At 35.3% G+C, this 17,193-nt stretch overlaps 1 protein-coding gene across 1 annotated transcript in view; it reads right to left on the bottom strand.

Annotated features, from left to right (window-relative positions):
- The window catches only part of GOLM1 (golgi membrane protein 1), a 101,960-nt gene that overhangs the window by 19,486 nt on the left and 65,281 nt on the right, over positions 1 to 17,193 (bottom strand). Inside the window, exon 4 of the mRNA XM_023497667.2 lies at positions 1,736 to 1,790. Coding sequence (XP_023353435.1) covers positions 1,736 to 1,790 — 55 coding nt within the window. The remainder of the gene's footprint in view (positions 1 to 1,735; positions 1,791 to 17,193) is intronic.

Raw genomic sequence — 17,193 nt, 5'->3', positions numbered from 1 at the left:
GCAAGATACTATGATGATCTTGAGAATTACAAACAAAGACAGATGAAAGAATGATGCAGGATGGACAAGAGTCTTGCACTCCAAACTGAAAAACTGGCCCTTTAAAATGTTATTAAACCTAAAAGGGATCCTTAAGGCCAACTGGTCCAAAACCTCCAATCTATGGATGAAAGAATTAAGTCCTAGAATAATGAAGCCACTTGTCCCAATGCACACAGCTAACCTGGGGGGAAAGAGGAGAGAGAAAAGGGGAAGGAAGGGGAGGAAAGCAGAAGAAGGAAGGAAAAGAAATGTGACCCAGGCAAGTCCCCTGCACTTCTGTTCTCTCAATTTCTTCTACAAAATGGGGACTTTAGAATGCTTGATCCACAATCAAAGAACAGGGGTCAAACCTTACCTTTGATTCTTTCTAACTACGTGACCATGGGCACTATTATATTTGACCTCACTTTTCTCATCTGTAAAATGCAGGATTTAAATTAGATGGCTTTTAGCTCCAGAACCATCATCCCAAAATCATTAAGGTCTCTTCCAGTTCCAAATTTATAAGGTCAAATGAAGAGCAGTCAGTGGCAAAAATTTCAAATAGCAATTATAAGACCTTTGAGCTTTATAATTACATCAAGTACCATAAGAAAAACTAATTACAAACAGCAGAACATAATTAAAGCAATAAAAAGATGGCCCACAAGAAGAAGAAATCTTGTTGAATAAAAAGGAGGATAATTTGTGCTCAAGATATTCTACTTAAAACAAACTGTGACTAAAAAATAGAAAGTTCATAAACAGAAGTGTGAATTTATCTCTAAGATATATGCATACTCTTAAAAAATTTTTATAGTCCTTGATTTATTGCTGGAAGGATATTTAGAAGCCACTATCCAAGCCCCTTAACTGTACAAATGAGGAAAATATGTCAGAGAGTTTAAATGACTTGTAGATCATATAGCTGCTAAAGCATTTGTTATTTTCTATCATTAATTCACAATAAACAATTAATGCCTACAGTGACCACATTTTTCAAATCTAAAATCAGATGATATGAACAACAGGCTTTATCTTACTGCTATGAATGTATGAGCATTTCTAATAACTCAAACTAGTACAAATAACATTTTATTGAATAGACACATGGCAGCCAAATTATCACCATGGCATACCTCTATGCACTTCATGGACTGGCCCTGTCTCTTCAACTTGGGATTCTCTTAGTTCTAAATTTCTTGTCATATAAGGTCACAGGTTCAGAGCTGGAAGAGACCCTAAAGCCCATATTGTCCAAGCCTTTACTTCTACAGATGATAAAACTGAGTTCCAGAAAGCTTTAAATCGAACAAGTAATAATTGAAATGCAAAATGATTGGATTCATTTCAGTTTCTACTGACTAAAATACTAGAATTTCTAATGTATTGGGATGATTCCTGGAGACAAATGGACAGAACTTTTTTTTTTAATTGTGAATTTAAATATCAAATAAATTGAGAATTGCCATATAACATAGTAAATCAGAAAAGAGAGACTGTGATACTACAAATCTCTGATGAGAAGGTTGTTTTTCTTTTTAAAGTTCGGCTGGGACAGAATGTTTTAAAGGAGGGCTGTCCCCTCCCCCCCCAAAAAACCCAAGCCTTATGACAGTACTAATACTCCCCAAAAAAAGCACAAGAAGAAAGGTTGATCTTTGCTGGGAAGTCTTAATCCTAGCCCAAGGTAAACAGTAGAAGAAATAAATACCTTTCAGGTTCTTGATGAGTTTCTCACTTTCAGTGATGTTATTTACTAAAAGTGCCTGAAAAAAAAAAAAAAGATAAAACCAACATGAAAATTCTCTCCCATAGCAGCTTTAAGAAAAAGAACACACTGAACAGAAAAAGAGAAGACATTCATTTCTACCAGTAATTTCAAAATTATACACAAAGCAGCTGTCACAAGTACTAGTCTCACATTCAAGTAGGGACATGATTAAAATGACAGTAGTATCTGTAGAAAAGGAGGGGAGCAGAGGGGGAGAAGGCATTCAGGAACTACTTTCCATCTGCCATTCTTGTAAGCTGAGAAAAGGGTAAACAGAGCCTTCCCTCACTTCAAGTTTAAAGCACCCACAATTCACAAATAAAAGCATAAGTTCCATTTGCCTGCTGTGATCTTATAACCCCAGCAGCTGGTAAACAGACCCAGCCAAGATAACTTAACAGACCAAAGTGGGACAAGAATCCAACTGTCCTAAGTCTCAGCCCAGCCCTATATTTCTCTGGCCACTGAGCCAAGTAAGGATTGTATAAACTGTGTATCCCACTCAATAAATAATAAATTACAGGAAGAAATAAAGGGAAGAAGAATAGATTAATAATTCCATTAAATGGATCATCTTAATTGATCCATATAAACATGATGAGAACCTTTAGTCCCAGGAAATAGGCAAATAATACTTTTTCCTTCGGTATTCCAAGAAATTGTTCATTTGTTAGCATTTAGATATTCTCTCTATTAATGGAGATCAAAGACCTTCCATGCTGAAAAATAGCTTAATAAGTGGGAAAGTATCAATACACTGCTGATAAAGATCCATATAGTTAAAACTATGTTTTTCCAACAGCAATGTATGGCTAGAGTTAGACTCAGGAAAGCTGAGTATCACAGAATTGATATTTTTGAATTGTGCTGAAGAAAACTTCTGAGAGCCCCTCAGATAGCAAGGAAGTCAAATCAGTCAAAACTTACACAAATAATTCAAGTTATTCACTGGAAGGTCAAATACTAAAGGTGAAGCTCAGATACTTCAGCCACATAATGAGAAGGCAGGACTCATTGGGAAAGGGTGGAAGACTGAAGGCCAAAGGAAAAGGGGATAGGAGAGGACGAGGAGTATAGATGGTGTTGTGGAAACAACAAACTTGGACAGACTGAAAAATAATGGTGGTTAGAAGGTCATGAAGAGTTGGACGTGACTGAATGACTCAACAACAACATTATTCTTTGGCTCAGTTACAAAAGTGAGATTTCCTGCTCTGGAGGAGCTTACATTCTTCTGATGAGATCCAACACATACTCAGATAAGTAAATATGACAGACAAAAATACTTCGGGAGGAAAGGCAGGCAGAGGGTCAAAAGCACATAAAGCAGATGGGGCAGGCTGTGAAAAGGTTGTAGAGTGTAATGTCCAGTAATGACAAATGAGCCATTTTGGCTGGCACACAGTTTATGAAGGGGAATAAAATATAATCCACCTAGAAAGATAACCAATATGATGAACGGTTTAAAAGCCAAACAGAGAAGTCTACAGTTTAGCATAAAGGCAGTGGGAGATAAGTTTTCTTCAACACAGGTGTGACATGGTCAGACAAGTACTTTAGAAATGTCCATTTGGGACATGGCTCTCTTCAACAATGAGATGAACCAAATCAGTTCCAATAAAGCAGTAATGAACTGAACCAGCTACACCCAGAAAAAGAACTCTAGGAGATGACTATGAACCACTACATAGAATTCCTAATCCCTCTATTTTTGTCCACCTGCAATTTTTATTCCTTCACAGGCTAATGGTACACTATTTCAAAGTCTGATTCTTCTTGTGCAGCAAAATAACTGTTTGGACATGTATACATATATTGTATTTAACTTATACTTCAACATATTTAACTTGTATTGGTCAACCTACCATCTGGGGGAAGGGGTGGGGAGAAGGAGGGAAAAAGTTGGAACAAAAGCTCTTGCAATTGTCAACACTGAAAAACTACCATGCATATATCTGGTAAATAAAAAGCTATTAAAAAAAAAGAAACAAAGAAAGAAATGTCCATTTGGTGACTGTGGAGGCTAGCCTGAAAGGGGACAAGAATAAAGAGAGACTAATTGGGTAGGTATTCAATTTTAATAGTCTCAAATGAGAATAAATGATGATAAATGTACAGGAGACAACTGGGACTAATCTCTAGAACTAGAAGCAGTACTAGTTATGAAGATTTGGGGATTGTGAATGACAAAAAGAGTTTAACTCATGGGAACTGATGATACCACTAAGAAAGTACACAGAAAAAACAGGATAGGGCATAAGAGAGAGAGTTAGAGTATATCTAAAAAAAGAGATCACAGATGACAATCCTGAAAAGAGGGCAGAGAAGAATTAGAGGAACAAGTAGGAAAATCAGTGTCACCAAAACTTAGGAAGGAGAGAGTGCCCAGAAAAAAGAAGAGAATGACCAAGAAGTCAAATGTTGCAGAAGATAAAAGGATAAAGACTAATTTTTTTAAAAAGGCATGAGAGAGCATTGGTGATACTGTATACTACAGTGAGTGATGGGAAAAGAAGTCAGATATTACAAGTGGTTGATAAATAAGAAGGGTATAAAGTAAATGGGAGCAACGTAGACAGCTCTTCTTAGGAGTTACACAATAGTCTTAAATAATATTATAGGTATGACTTATTTAATAATAATAAAGGTGTGAATTATTTCTAATAGCTTTTTAGTAGAATCTCTGGGGTTCTCTAAGCATACCATCATATCATCTGCAAAGAGTGATAATTTGGTTTCTTCATAACTTACTCTAATTCCTTTAATTTCTTTCTCGGCTCTTATTGCTGAGGCTAGCGTTTCTAATACAATATTGAATAATAATGGTGATAGTGGACAACCTTGTTTTACTCCTGATCTTAATGGGAAAGGTTCCAGTTTATCCCTATTATATATGATGCTGATGGTTTTAAATATATGCTCCTGACTATTTTAAGGAAAAGTCCATTTATTCCTATCCTCTCAAGTGTTTTTATTAGGTATGGGTGTTGGATTTTATCAAATGCTTTTTCTGCATCTATTGAGATGATCGTTTGGTTTTTGTTAATTTGGTTATTGATATAGTCAACTATCCTAATAATTTTCCTAATATTAAACCAGCCCTGCATTCCTGGTATAAATCCTACTTGGTCATAGTGTATTATCCTGGGGATGATTTTCTGTAATCTTTTTCGTAATATTTTATTTAAGATTTTAGCATCAATATTCATTAGGGAGATTGGTTTATATTTTTTTTTCTCTATTTTCAACCTACCTGGTTTAGGTATCAGTACCATGTCTGTGTCATAAAAGGAATTTGCTAGGACTCCTTCAATCGCTATTTTTTCAAATAGTTTATATAGCATTGGAGTTGATTGTTCTTTAAATATTTGATAGAATTCACATGTAAATCCATCTGGTCCTGGGGATTTTTTCTTAGGGAGTTGATTAATAGCTTGTCTATTTCTTTTTCTAAGATTTCTAAGATAACCAATTTACTTCTTCCTCTGTTAATCTGGACAAACTATATTTTTAAAGGTATTCTTCCATTTCATTTAAGTTATCGAATTTATTGGCATAAAGTTGGGCAAAGTAACTCCTAATTATTGCTCTAATTTCCTCTTCATTAGTTACGAGTTCTCCCTTTTCGTTTTTAAGACTAACAATTTGATTTTTCTCTTTCCTTTTTTTAATCAGATTTACTAAGGGTTTGTCTATTTTGTTGGTTTTTTCATAGAACCAACTCTTAGTTTTATTAATTAATTTAATAATTTTCAATTTCAATTTTTTAAATTTTATTTTCAATTTTTTTAATCTTTCAATTTTATTAATCTCTCCTTTTATTTTTAGAATTTCAAGTTTAATGTTTGACTGGAGTGGGGGAGGGGGGAGTTAATTTGTTTCTTTTCTAGCATTTTTAATTGCAAGCCCAATCCATGCAAGTGACCTCTAGAGATATAAAATTTCCCCTAATTACTGCTTTGGTTGCATCCCACACATTTTAGTATGATGTCTCATTATTGTCATTTTCTTGGGTGAAGTTATTAATTATGTCTATGATTTGCTGTTTTACCCAATCATTCTTTAGTATGAGATTATTTAGTTTCCAATTATTTTTTGGTCTATTTTCCCCTGGCTTTTTATTTAATGTAATTTTCATTGCATTTGTGGTCTGAAAAGGATGCATTTACTATTTCTGCTTTACTGCACTTCAGTTTGAGGTTTTTATGTCCTAATATATGCTCAATTTTTGTACAGGTTCCATGAACTGTTGAGAAGAAAGTGTACTCCTCTCTGTCTCCATTTAGTTTTCTCCAAAGATCTATCACATCTAACTTTTCTAGCATTCTATTTACCTCTTTGACTTCTTTCTTATTTATTCTGTGGTTTGATTTATTTAGTTCTGAGAGTGCAAGGTTGAGATCTCTCACTGTTATATTTGCTGTCTATTTCTTCTTGCAGCTCTCTTAACTTCTCCTTTAGGAATTTCCATGCTATATCACTTGATGCATATATGTTTAGTCTTGATATTGCTTCATTATCTATGGTACCCTTTAACAAGATATAGTTTCCTTCCTTATCTCTTTTAATTAGATCAATTTTTGCTTTTGCTTGATCTGAGATCATAATGGCTACCCCTGCTTTTTTAAACTTCACCTGAAGCATAATAGATTGTGCTCCAGCCTTTTACCTTTACTCTATATATATCACTCTGCTTTAAATGTGCTTCCTGTAAACTACATATTGTAGGATTTTGGCTTTCAATCCAGTCTGTTATCCACCTCCACTTTATGGGAGAGTTCACTCCATTCACATTTATGGTTAAAACTACTATTTCTGTATTACTTGACATCTTATTAACCCCTGCTTATGCTTTTCTCCTTTCCTTCCCCCTTCCCCCAATATTAAATTTGTGAGCACCACTTGCTTCTCACAGTTCTCCCTTTTTAGTATCCCTCCACCCACCTTAGAGTTCCTCCCATCTTACCCCTTTTTGTCACAATTTCTGTATTCCCTTCCACGTAGCTTACTCCTTCCCTTTTCACTTTTCCCCTCCTACTTTTCAATGAAGTGGAAGAAGTTCCACCATGAATCAAATATGTCTAATAATTTTTCTCTTTAAGCCAATTCTGACAAGAGTATGATACACATTATGTTCATCCCCTTCCATTCTTTCTCTCAGATATTACAGGTTTCTTTTGCCTCTTCGTGAGATGTAGTACCCTCCTGTTACCCTTTTTCTTGTACAATTTCCTTTCTACCTCTAGTTTCTAGAACAAATTATACATGTGTTCTTTATATATCTTTACAACAGAAATATAGTTCCCAAGATTTCTTTTTACCTTTTTAGGTTTCTCTTGAGTTCTATATTTGGATATCAAACTTTTTGTTTAGTTCCATTTTTTTCATCAGAAATAGATGACACACTTATTTCATTGAATGTCCATCTTCTTCCCTGGGAAAAAATGCTCATGTTGGCTGGGTAAGTTATTTTTGGCTGCATACCAAGTTCCTTAGCTTTTCGGAATATCATATTCCAGGCTCTTTGATCCTTTAATGTGGACGCTACTAGATCCTGGGTAATCCTTATTGTGGCTCCTCTATATTTGAATTGATTTTTTTCTAGCAGCTTGTGATATTTTTTCCTTGGTTTGATTCTGGAATTAGCCACTATATTTCTTGGAGTTTTGATTTTAGGGTCCTTTTCAGTAGGTGATCGATGATTTCTTTCAATGTCTATTTTACTTTCTTTTTCTATAACTTCTGGGCAGTTCTCTTTGATAATTTCCTGGAAAATAGCATCCAGGCTCTTTTTTTCATCATATTTTTCCGAGAGTCCAATAATTCTCAGATTGTCTCTCCTAGATCTATTTTCCAGGTCTGTTGTTTTCTCAAGAAGGTATTTGACATTTTTTCCATTGTTTCATTTTTTTGATTTTGTTGATTAATTCTTGGTGTCTCCTTGAGTCATTCAGTTCCATTTGTTCAATTCTGATTTTCAACGAATTATTTTTTTCACTCACTTTTTAAAATATCTTTTTCTAATTGTCCAATTGAGTTTTTAAATGAGTTGTTTTGTTCTGTGGAGTTTTTTCCATTTCGCCAATTTTCTTTTTTAGAGAGCTGTTTTCTTTTTCCAATTCACTAATTCTGTTTTTCAAGGATTTGATTTCTTTTTCCACTCTATCTTTAAATGAGTGGGATGACTTATCCCCAGACTCTCTTACCAAGCTTCCCTTTCTTTTTCCCATTTTTCTTCTAGCTCTCTTGTGAGAGCCTTTTTAATTTCTTCTATGAGAGTCTTGTGTGTTAAGGACCAGATCATATCCCCTTTTGGGGATTCATCTGGACACGGTCTGTTTTTAGTCTCCTCAGAGTTTAAAGTCTGCTCTCTATCCATATAGAAGCTATCAATAGAGTCCGTTTTAATTTTTTGTTCATTTTGTCAAAGAAGAATCAAAGAAGACAAACTAGCAAAAAAGCAAATGCAGATTGCTTTTTTTGGGAGAGGGGGACGGAGCTGGATGGTATTATCGAGCTTCCTCTAAAGACTGCAAGGGGCAGCAGCGAGGCACTAGCAGGACAGCAATATCTGTGCTGTGTCTGTGCTCTGAGAGTCTCAGAGTCTCTGAGACACTCCAAGTGCATGTGGCCAGGTCCCGAGAGACCTTAGCTTTTCCGAGTTATAGTCTTTACCTCCTGTGTTTACACCTCCTCTGCTGATCTACTGGCTTGCTGCCAGGGCAAAGTAGCCAACACCGTGTTAAAGATCTTCCCACAGAATTGGCTGAGATCACACCCCACCCCTCTCAGTCAGCTCTGCACTCTCACTGTCTCCTCTGCTCTCGCTGCCTGCCTTCAGTCTGTGCCCAATCTAACTGTCCCCATCCACAAACAAAAACAGACCTTTTCTGGCAAATTTCAAGGATGTCTTCTATTAGTAATTATTTGTAGGTTTTTTTAGTCAAGCACTAATTGGGCCTTGTCATGAAATAAATTCTGAGAGCAAAGAAGGAGATTAAGTAGATGTGTGCCTTCTCTCCGCCATCTTGGACAGAAGTCCTGACAATAGTCTTTTGAGATGATCAAGGGAAGGGCTTGTTTTTGTTTTTAAGATAAGGCAGCACATATTCAATCTATATCAAGCTGCATGTTGCCTTAGGGAGGAGGAAGGTAAGGAAGAGAGGGAGAAAGTTTGGAACAGAAAGTCTTACAAAAATGAATATTGAAAATTATCTTTACATGCAGTATTTAGAAAAATAAAATACTATTAATAAAAATTAAAAATAATAAATTATTCATAAATTAATAAAAATTAAAAATGGGTAAATTGATAAAATTTTAAAATAATAAAAATAACTAAGATAAAGCATGGAAAATTTAAGAATAGACATGTTTGAGGGCCCTGATAAGAAGAGACTGAAAGTTAGCAGGGGGAGGGGGGAAGCAGATTGAAGGGATAAGATCTTGGAGACAGGAAGTTTAGGGATCAAGAAAAAGTAGCCATGTCATCCTCCAAACCAAAGCAAAGGAATAAAGGTGATCTGAAGTGTGAAACTGGGGGTCAGAGAAAAACAATCTAGTCTCCTTTTTTTTTTTTCAGTGAAAGATGAAACAAAAGCCTCTACTAAAAATAAATGGAAAGTGGTGGTATAAGTGGTTTCAGAAGAAAAGGCTCAGAACATCCATTACAGTAAATATAATATTGCAACAATCAAGAAATAGTAATCTTTCTTTTTTTAGTGAAAGCTTTTTATTTTCAAAACATATGCACAAATAATTTTTCAATACTGATCCTTGAAAAACCTTGTTCCAATTTTCCCCTTCTTCTCCCTCATATTCTCCCCTAGATGGCTAGTAATCCAATATGTTTTACATGTTAAAATGCACATTAAATCCAATATATGTAAACATATTTGTACAATTATCTTGCTACACAAGAAAGATCAGATCAAAAAGGAAAGAAAATGAGTAAGAAAACAAAATATGCAAATAAACAACAAAAGAGTAAGAATATTATATTATGATCCACATTCAGTTCCCACAGTCCTTTCTCTGGATGCAGATGGTTCTCTTCATCAAGAAATCATTTAAATTGGCCTCAATCATCTCACTGTTGAAGAGAGCCACGTCCATCAGAATTGATCATGGTATAATATTATTGTTGCCGTGTACAATGACCTCCTGGTTCTGCTCATTTCACTTAGCATCAGTTCGTGTAAGTCTCGCCAATCCTCTCTGTATTCATCCTGCTGCTCATTTCTTACAGAACAATAATATTCCATAACATTCATATACCACAATTTACCCAACCATTCTCCAATTGATGGGCATCCACTCAATTTCCAGTTTATGGTAGCCTTTTTTGTAGTGGCAAGAAATATTTTTGCATATGTGGATCCCTTTCTCTCTTTTAAGATCTCTTTGGGATATAAGCCCAGTAGAAATATGACTGGATCAAAGTTTATACACAATTCAATAACTTTTTGAGCATAGTTCCAAATTGTTCTCCAGAACAGCTGGATCTGTTTATAATTTTATCAACAATGTATCAGTGTCCCAGTTTCCCCACATCCCCTCCAACATTCGCCATTATCTTTTCCTGTTATCTTAGCCAGTCTGAGAGTTGTGTAGTCGTATCTCACAGTTGTCTTAATTTGCAAGGAAATAGTAATCTAATGGACAGTGAGAACCTGGATGAGACTGAACAATCCAAACTTTTAGTCCATCTGGTCAACACATCTGTGTGACAGAGAAGTTGGATAAATAAATTAGGAAACATAATATCTACCTCCAAATAGAGAACTGATGGATTCAAGCATACAGAGTGAAGCATTTTTTTTCCCTTTATCTTTCATTCCTTCTTTTTGGAGGGATGGGGGAGAGAATAGCTAATGCATACATTTGTTTTGAATAATTTTATATATATTTGCCTTCTCATTGGTGGGAGAGAAGACAGAAAGAGAAAGAGAATTGGGGGGGGGAGGCTCTATTCTTTAAAGAAAGAAAGGAAAGAAATGAATCAGGGTTGGGATCTGAAAAGCCAAGGACTGGACAAGTATTCAAGGAGAGAAGACAGTTCAAAGTTGATTATACAAGACTGAAATTTTGAAAAGAGCAGAAAGAAGAGAAAATAGAGTTTTTGGCGAATATAGAATTTAGACTTTTCATTGAGAAGTTACTAATTTGGTTAAGGATGACCAAAATCATGAATGTCGCAGGTTCACAATCTGCCAGCAAAGACTTCCAAGGGTGGAACAAAGATGGCAGCATGAAACCAGGAAGCTGCTCAAGCTCTCTCAGTTTCTCTCAAAAACCATATAAAACCAAGCCTCTGAACAGAGTCTGATGGAATGAAACCATTCTCCAGCTCAAGACGGACTGGAAAAACTTAAGAAAGGTCAGTCTCACTGGGGTGAAAAGGCTGTTCATCCCAGGTTGGATAGACTCTGAGAAAGCCAGTGAGAGGGTTGTAATCACAGCAAATCAGTAGCTAAGACCCCCGGTCCTGGTTCAGCAGAGGAGCACAGCAGGGAGCAGCCTCCACTCCCAGCTCAGAAGGTAAACTCTGGGAAACCAGGCTCTTTGCTGAAAAGGGCAGGCAAAGCTACCCCTGCAAACACAGTGGGGTGCTGTGCTCAAAGCCAAGGCTCAGAGGCTGCACAAGAAGCTGGAAACTGCACCCTCTATGCCCCAGAAGTAGAGCTCAGTAATAAAAGTAAAAAAAGAAGAAATAGCAAAAGAAAAGGAAAGAAATGAGCAAGAAACAGAAAAGAACCTTGACCCTAAAAAGCTACTCTAGTACAGACCATCAGAAGAGGGCAGAATGTCTGTGAAAGAAATCTCAAAGAGTGATATGAATTGATCACAAGCCCAAAGAGGCTTCTTGGAAGTGTTCATAAAAGACTTTAAAAGACAAATAAGAGAGATAGAAGAAAAATGAGAGAGGAAATGAGAGATATGCATGAGAGTGTCAGCGGCTTGGAAAAGGAAGGAAAAAAATTGTCCAAAGAAAACAATTCCTTAAAAAGTAGAATTAACCAAATGGAAATAAAGATACAAAAACTAACTGAAGAAAATAAAACATTAAAAACTAGAACAGGGCAAATGGAAGCTAATGACTCTGTGAGACAGCAAGAATCAGTCAAACTAAAAAGAATGAAAAATGGAAGGAAGTGAGAAATACCTCATTGGAAAAACAGCTGACCTGGAAAATAGATCCAGAAGAGATAATTTAAAAATTATTGGCCTACCTGAAAGTCAGGACCACAAAAGAGCCTGGATAGCATTCTCTAAGAGAAAGAGATCATTAAGGAAAACTGCCCCAATATTCTAGAAACAGAGGGGTAAATACTCATTGAAAGAATCCATCAATCACTTTTGGAAAGAGATCCCCAAGGAATATTGTTGCAAAACTCAAGAACTATAATTTCAAGGAAAAAATACTGCAAGATGCCTGACAAAAACAATCCAATTATCAAGGAACAACACTCAGAATTACCCAGGATCTAACAACTTCTACAATAAAGGATCAGAAGGCTTGGAATACCATATTCCAAAAGGCAGAGGCCCTGGGGTTACAACCAAGAATTAACTACCCAGAGAGATTCAGAATCCCATTTCAGAGAAGGCAATGGAGCTTCAGTGAAGTAAGAGATTTTCAATCATTTCTACTGAAAAAAAAAAAAAAAACTAAAGAGAAAATTTAATCTATAAACAGGACTCAAGAGAAGCATAGAAAGATAAACAGGGGAAAATAAATATATATTATTTAAAGGTTAAATTGTTTACATCTCTAGATGGGAAATTGATATTTGTACGTTTTGAGAAATGTATCTTTCACTGGAGCAAACAGAGGGGGACATCACATGAACTGAGGGTGTGATTGTGAATGGACTTTGATGTGATGACAAAGAAAAAGACATTAAGGAGTTTCGGGAGGGGAAAACCTATATTGGAAAAAAAGGAAAGGAGAGGCATAATAGGACAATTAGTTCACATGAAGAGGCACAAAAGACCTATTACAACTGAGGGGAAAAAGAGGAGAGGGATGAGCATTGTATGAAGCTTGATATCATCAGTTTTTGGCTCTAAGAAGAATAACTTAATTATTCAGCTAGGTATAAAAATTTATCTAACACTATAAAGAAGTAGGAGGAGAAAGAGGAAAGAAAAGGAAGAATTGGATAGAGGGGAAAAGGTAAGAGAAGAGGGGAGGGGTAACAGATAAGGTAGTGGGTGAGATGGGTAAAAAAAAAAAAAAACCAGGACTAAGGACAGGATGGAGAGAACACAAGTATATATAGGGGACAAAATAGGATGGAGGGAAATACAGAGCTGGTAATCATAAATGTGAATGTGAATGGAATGAATTCTCCCATAAAATGAAAATGAATAGCAGAGTAGATTAAAAAACAGAAACCTACAATATGTTGTTTCAAGAACCACATCTGACACAGAAAGATACATCCAGAGTAAAGGTAAAAAGCTGTAACAGAATTTATTATGCTTCAGCTGAAGTTTAAAAAAAAAAATAAATAAAAGCAAGGGTAGCAATTCTGATCTCAGATAAAGCAAAACTAAAAATGGATCTTATTAAGAGATAAGGAAGGAAAGCCCATCTTGATAAAGGGTACTGGAAACAATGAAATACTAATCACACCAAATGTGTATGCACCAAGTGGTAGAGCAGCCAAATTCCTAGAGATTTTAAACCAGTAACAGGAAGAAATACACAGCAAGACTGTATTAGTAAGGAACTTTAACCTTTCCATCTCAGAATCAGGCAAATCTAAACACAAAATAAACAAGAAAGAAACTAGGGAGGTTAATAGACTCCTAGAAAATCTAGATATAATAAACCTCTGAAGAAAACTAAATAGGGAAAGAAAGGAATACACCTTTTCCTCAGCAGTACATGGCATCTTACAAAAATTAAACATGTATTAAGACATAAAAATCTTATAATCAAATGCAGAAAGGAAGAAATAATAAGTGCTTCCTTTTCAGACCACAATGCATTAAAAATTACATTCAATAAAGGGCCAGGAAAAGATAAACTAAAAATCAATTGGAAATTAAATAATCTAATTCTAAAAAATGAGTGGATCAAAAAACAAATCACAGAAACAATTCATAATTTTATCCAAGAGAATGACTGAGATAATATGGAATGCAGCCAAAGTAGTTGTAAGGGGAAATTTTATATCTCTAAATGGTTATATGATTAAAATAGAGAAAGAAATCAATGAATTGGGCATGCAAACTAAAAAAGCTAGAAAAAGAACAAATTTAAAACCCCCAATTAAATACTAAATTAGAAATTCTCAAACTCAAAGGAGAGATTAATAAAACTGAAACTATGAAAACTATTTAATTACTAAAACTAAGAGTTGTTTTTATGAAAAAAAAAAAAACCCAACAAAATAAAACTTTTGGTTAATTTGATTAGAAAAAAAGAAAGAAAAAAAACCAAATCACCAGCATCAAAAATGAAAAATGGAAAGGTGAACTTACCACCAAAGTAAAGAATTTTAAGCCCATCTATTTTGCCCAACTGTAGAGCAGCAAGTCTGACAATCCAACCCGAAATGGATGAATATTTATAAAAACATAAATTGCCCAGATTTATTTATTCCAGAAGAGGAAATAAATTGCTAAATAGTTTCATTGTAGAAAAAGAAATTGAATGCAACCTGCCAACAGTCAATAAATCTAGTTTTGACTAGCAGAGCTACTAGAACCATTCTTCCCTTTGAAGATTATTGCAAAGGTAAAAAATTATTTTTAATACAAGATTTATCAGATCATAATATTTAAGGATAGAAAGAGCCTTTAAAGAATATAAATCCAATTTCATTTTATGTGGGGAATGGAATGCATTTATGAAACACTATGTGCCAGACATAATGCAAAGTGTGGACAATTATAATTATATATTTATATGATAAATATAATTTCACTTGATCTACACAACACTGGGAAATAGGTGCTATTATTCTTCCTATTTTCATTATTGTTGTTCATATTTTTCAGTTATATCTTACTCTTCATGGTCCCATTTGGGGTTTTCTTGGCAAAGATTCTGGAATAGTTTGCTATTCCTTCCCCAGTTAATTTTACAGATGAGTAAACTACAGGTAGTCAGTGTCTGGGGACAGATCTGAACTCAGAAAGATAAGCCTTACTCCAGGTCTAGCACTCTATGCACTATGGCACCACTTAATTGTCCCATTCCTATTTCACAGATGAGGAAACAGACAGCAGTAAAATAACTTGCCCAGATTCACCCAGTTAGAAAGTATTTGAGACATGATTTGAAGGCCAAGTCCATTTGCTTTAAGGGTTGGGGTTAGAGGAGAAGCTGGGAATTTGTAGACAAAAAACTATATTTGGAACAACAGAATACATTCAGGGAGTAGGTAGCAGGATGAGTTCAGCTGAAGTTATATACTTTAAATCTATAGAAAATGAAATAAGCTTAATTTCATGATTTTCTCCACTAATACTCAGCAGCTGGAACGCGGGGAAATAAAACTCAGAGGTCCAGAGTGACCCAGGATTGAGATTCAGCAAATCTGCAGAAAGGGGGCACTTCTTAGCTTCCCAGCAGTTTGACTGAGGAGACTCATCTGAGACTGTGCAAATAGATAATGACAAATACATCATGAGAACCATGACCTTCACCCAGTCTTATGCTCCCTCCAGTATTATCCTAATGTATTCAGTCATCAAGATCTCACTGAATAGATAGAGAGTCTTACTTTGGGATGCCAGGAGAGTCACCTGGGATCACAGAACCTTGGATTTAAGGCTAGCAAACATTCTTGGAGGTCATTTAGTCTGATCCCCTCATTTTATAGATAAGGAAATTAAGGCTTAAAGAGATTTGGTCATTCACCTTAGATACAAAGTAATAAGATCCAGGAAACAAATCTAGGCTCTTGGACTCACATGCATGCAGTGTCCCCACTGGATCTCTCTTTCCTGTCTTTTCAATAGAAGTTGGCTTGTAAGGCCATAGCCCAATGGATCTCCATTTCTCAAAAAATGGCAGGTTGGACCAGAGAATCTTTAAATTCCCTTCTAGGCCCAACGGTTTATTATTTTAATTTGGAAGTGAACTGTTTAGACCTCAGACAGGACATCTGTCACTTAACTCGTGTTCTATTTTGTTAAAAAACAAAGTTTCTGCCAAAATTATATATATATATATATATATATATATATATATATATATATATATAAAGAGAGAGAGAGAGAGAGAGAGAGAGAGAGAGTCTATTCTATTATCTCTATATATAATATATTCTATAACTTCAGCCTTTTCATTTCATCATATTCTGGCTGCTCTCTTCACAGAAAAGCTAGGCTCAGAAGCAGTTTATTTACTTTATATAACTTATTGTAAAGTGAAACTGTCCAATAGTGCATTAGACAGAGGTCTACACAGGAAATGAAAACAAGAAGATTTCAGCAATCATGTGGTTTTGTAAAACAGGATCATTTTTAGCAAGGATTTAAAAAAAAAAAAACTACCACCTTCTGACAAGAGAAGCTTAAGTGCTACAGAAAATTAACACTTAACACTGGAAATAAAAATGAATCACATGGATGTGGATAATATTCAAGGATACTAAAGGGTAGGTAGTTTTGCTCTTTCCTCTTCTTTCCTCTTTAATTAACACCTATTAACCACAAACGGATCACTGAGCCTCATCAACTTATATCTGCACTTTTCTTGATGGTTGTGAGGTTTAAACAAATGTTTTAAAGTGCTTTAAAGCATGATATAAATGTCAATTATTTTTATTTTAAAAACAAAATACCACTATCAAATCACTCTCCTATATCCCATTTAACTCTTGGGATATAATCAATTAAATTGACTCAAAGTGACCAACCTTAAGCCAACTGCTTTCCTCCTACAAGTTTTCATTATGTCTAATTTCACTTCAAAACTTAAGGCTTTTCATAAAAGACAGATTCAGGAGGAAATTGGGACTGAGTGCATTTTTTGTTTGTTAACTTTATTTTACTTTGTAAAATGTAATTGCAATAGTAATAGTGATGATGATGATGATGATGATGATGATTTATAGCAAAAGTTGATTCAGCTACCATTTATGTGGTACCAGGCATGTATTAGTTTCTGGGGTTTGATATCCAGCACTGCCCTCATGTAGTCTAAACAGGGCTACGAAACATATACAGATAATCCTAATACAAAAGGATGTGAACTCCCTGTGAAGGAGACACAGCACTTACCATGAAGGCATATAATGAAATAAAAAGGAAAAAGAGACATGCGCCACAAATAGCCCAGGCCCTGGTTTCAATTTTGTTTTCTTTCTGACCCCTTTTTCAGCTGCTTCCATCTAGGTGGGGAGTGGCTAAAAATATCCCTGCCCTGTCATTTA

The sequence above is a fragment of the Sarcophilus harrisii genome, chromosome 1 (genome assembly GCF_902635505.1).
Source record: "Sarcophilus harrisii chromosome 1, mSarHar1.11, whole genome shotgun sequence".
Taxonomy (NCBI): domain Eukaryota; kingdom Metazoa; phylum Chordata; class Mammalia; order Dasyuromorphia; family Dasyuridae; genus Sarcophilus; species Sarcophilus harrisii.
Note: the sequence above shows the minus strand (reverse complement) of the source record. Positions and strands in the feature narration are given on the sequence as shown.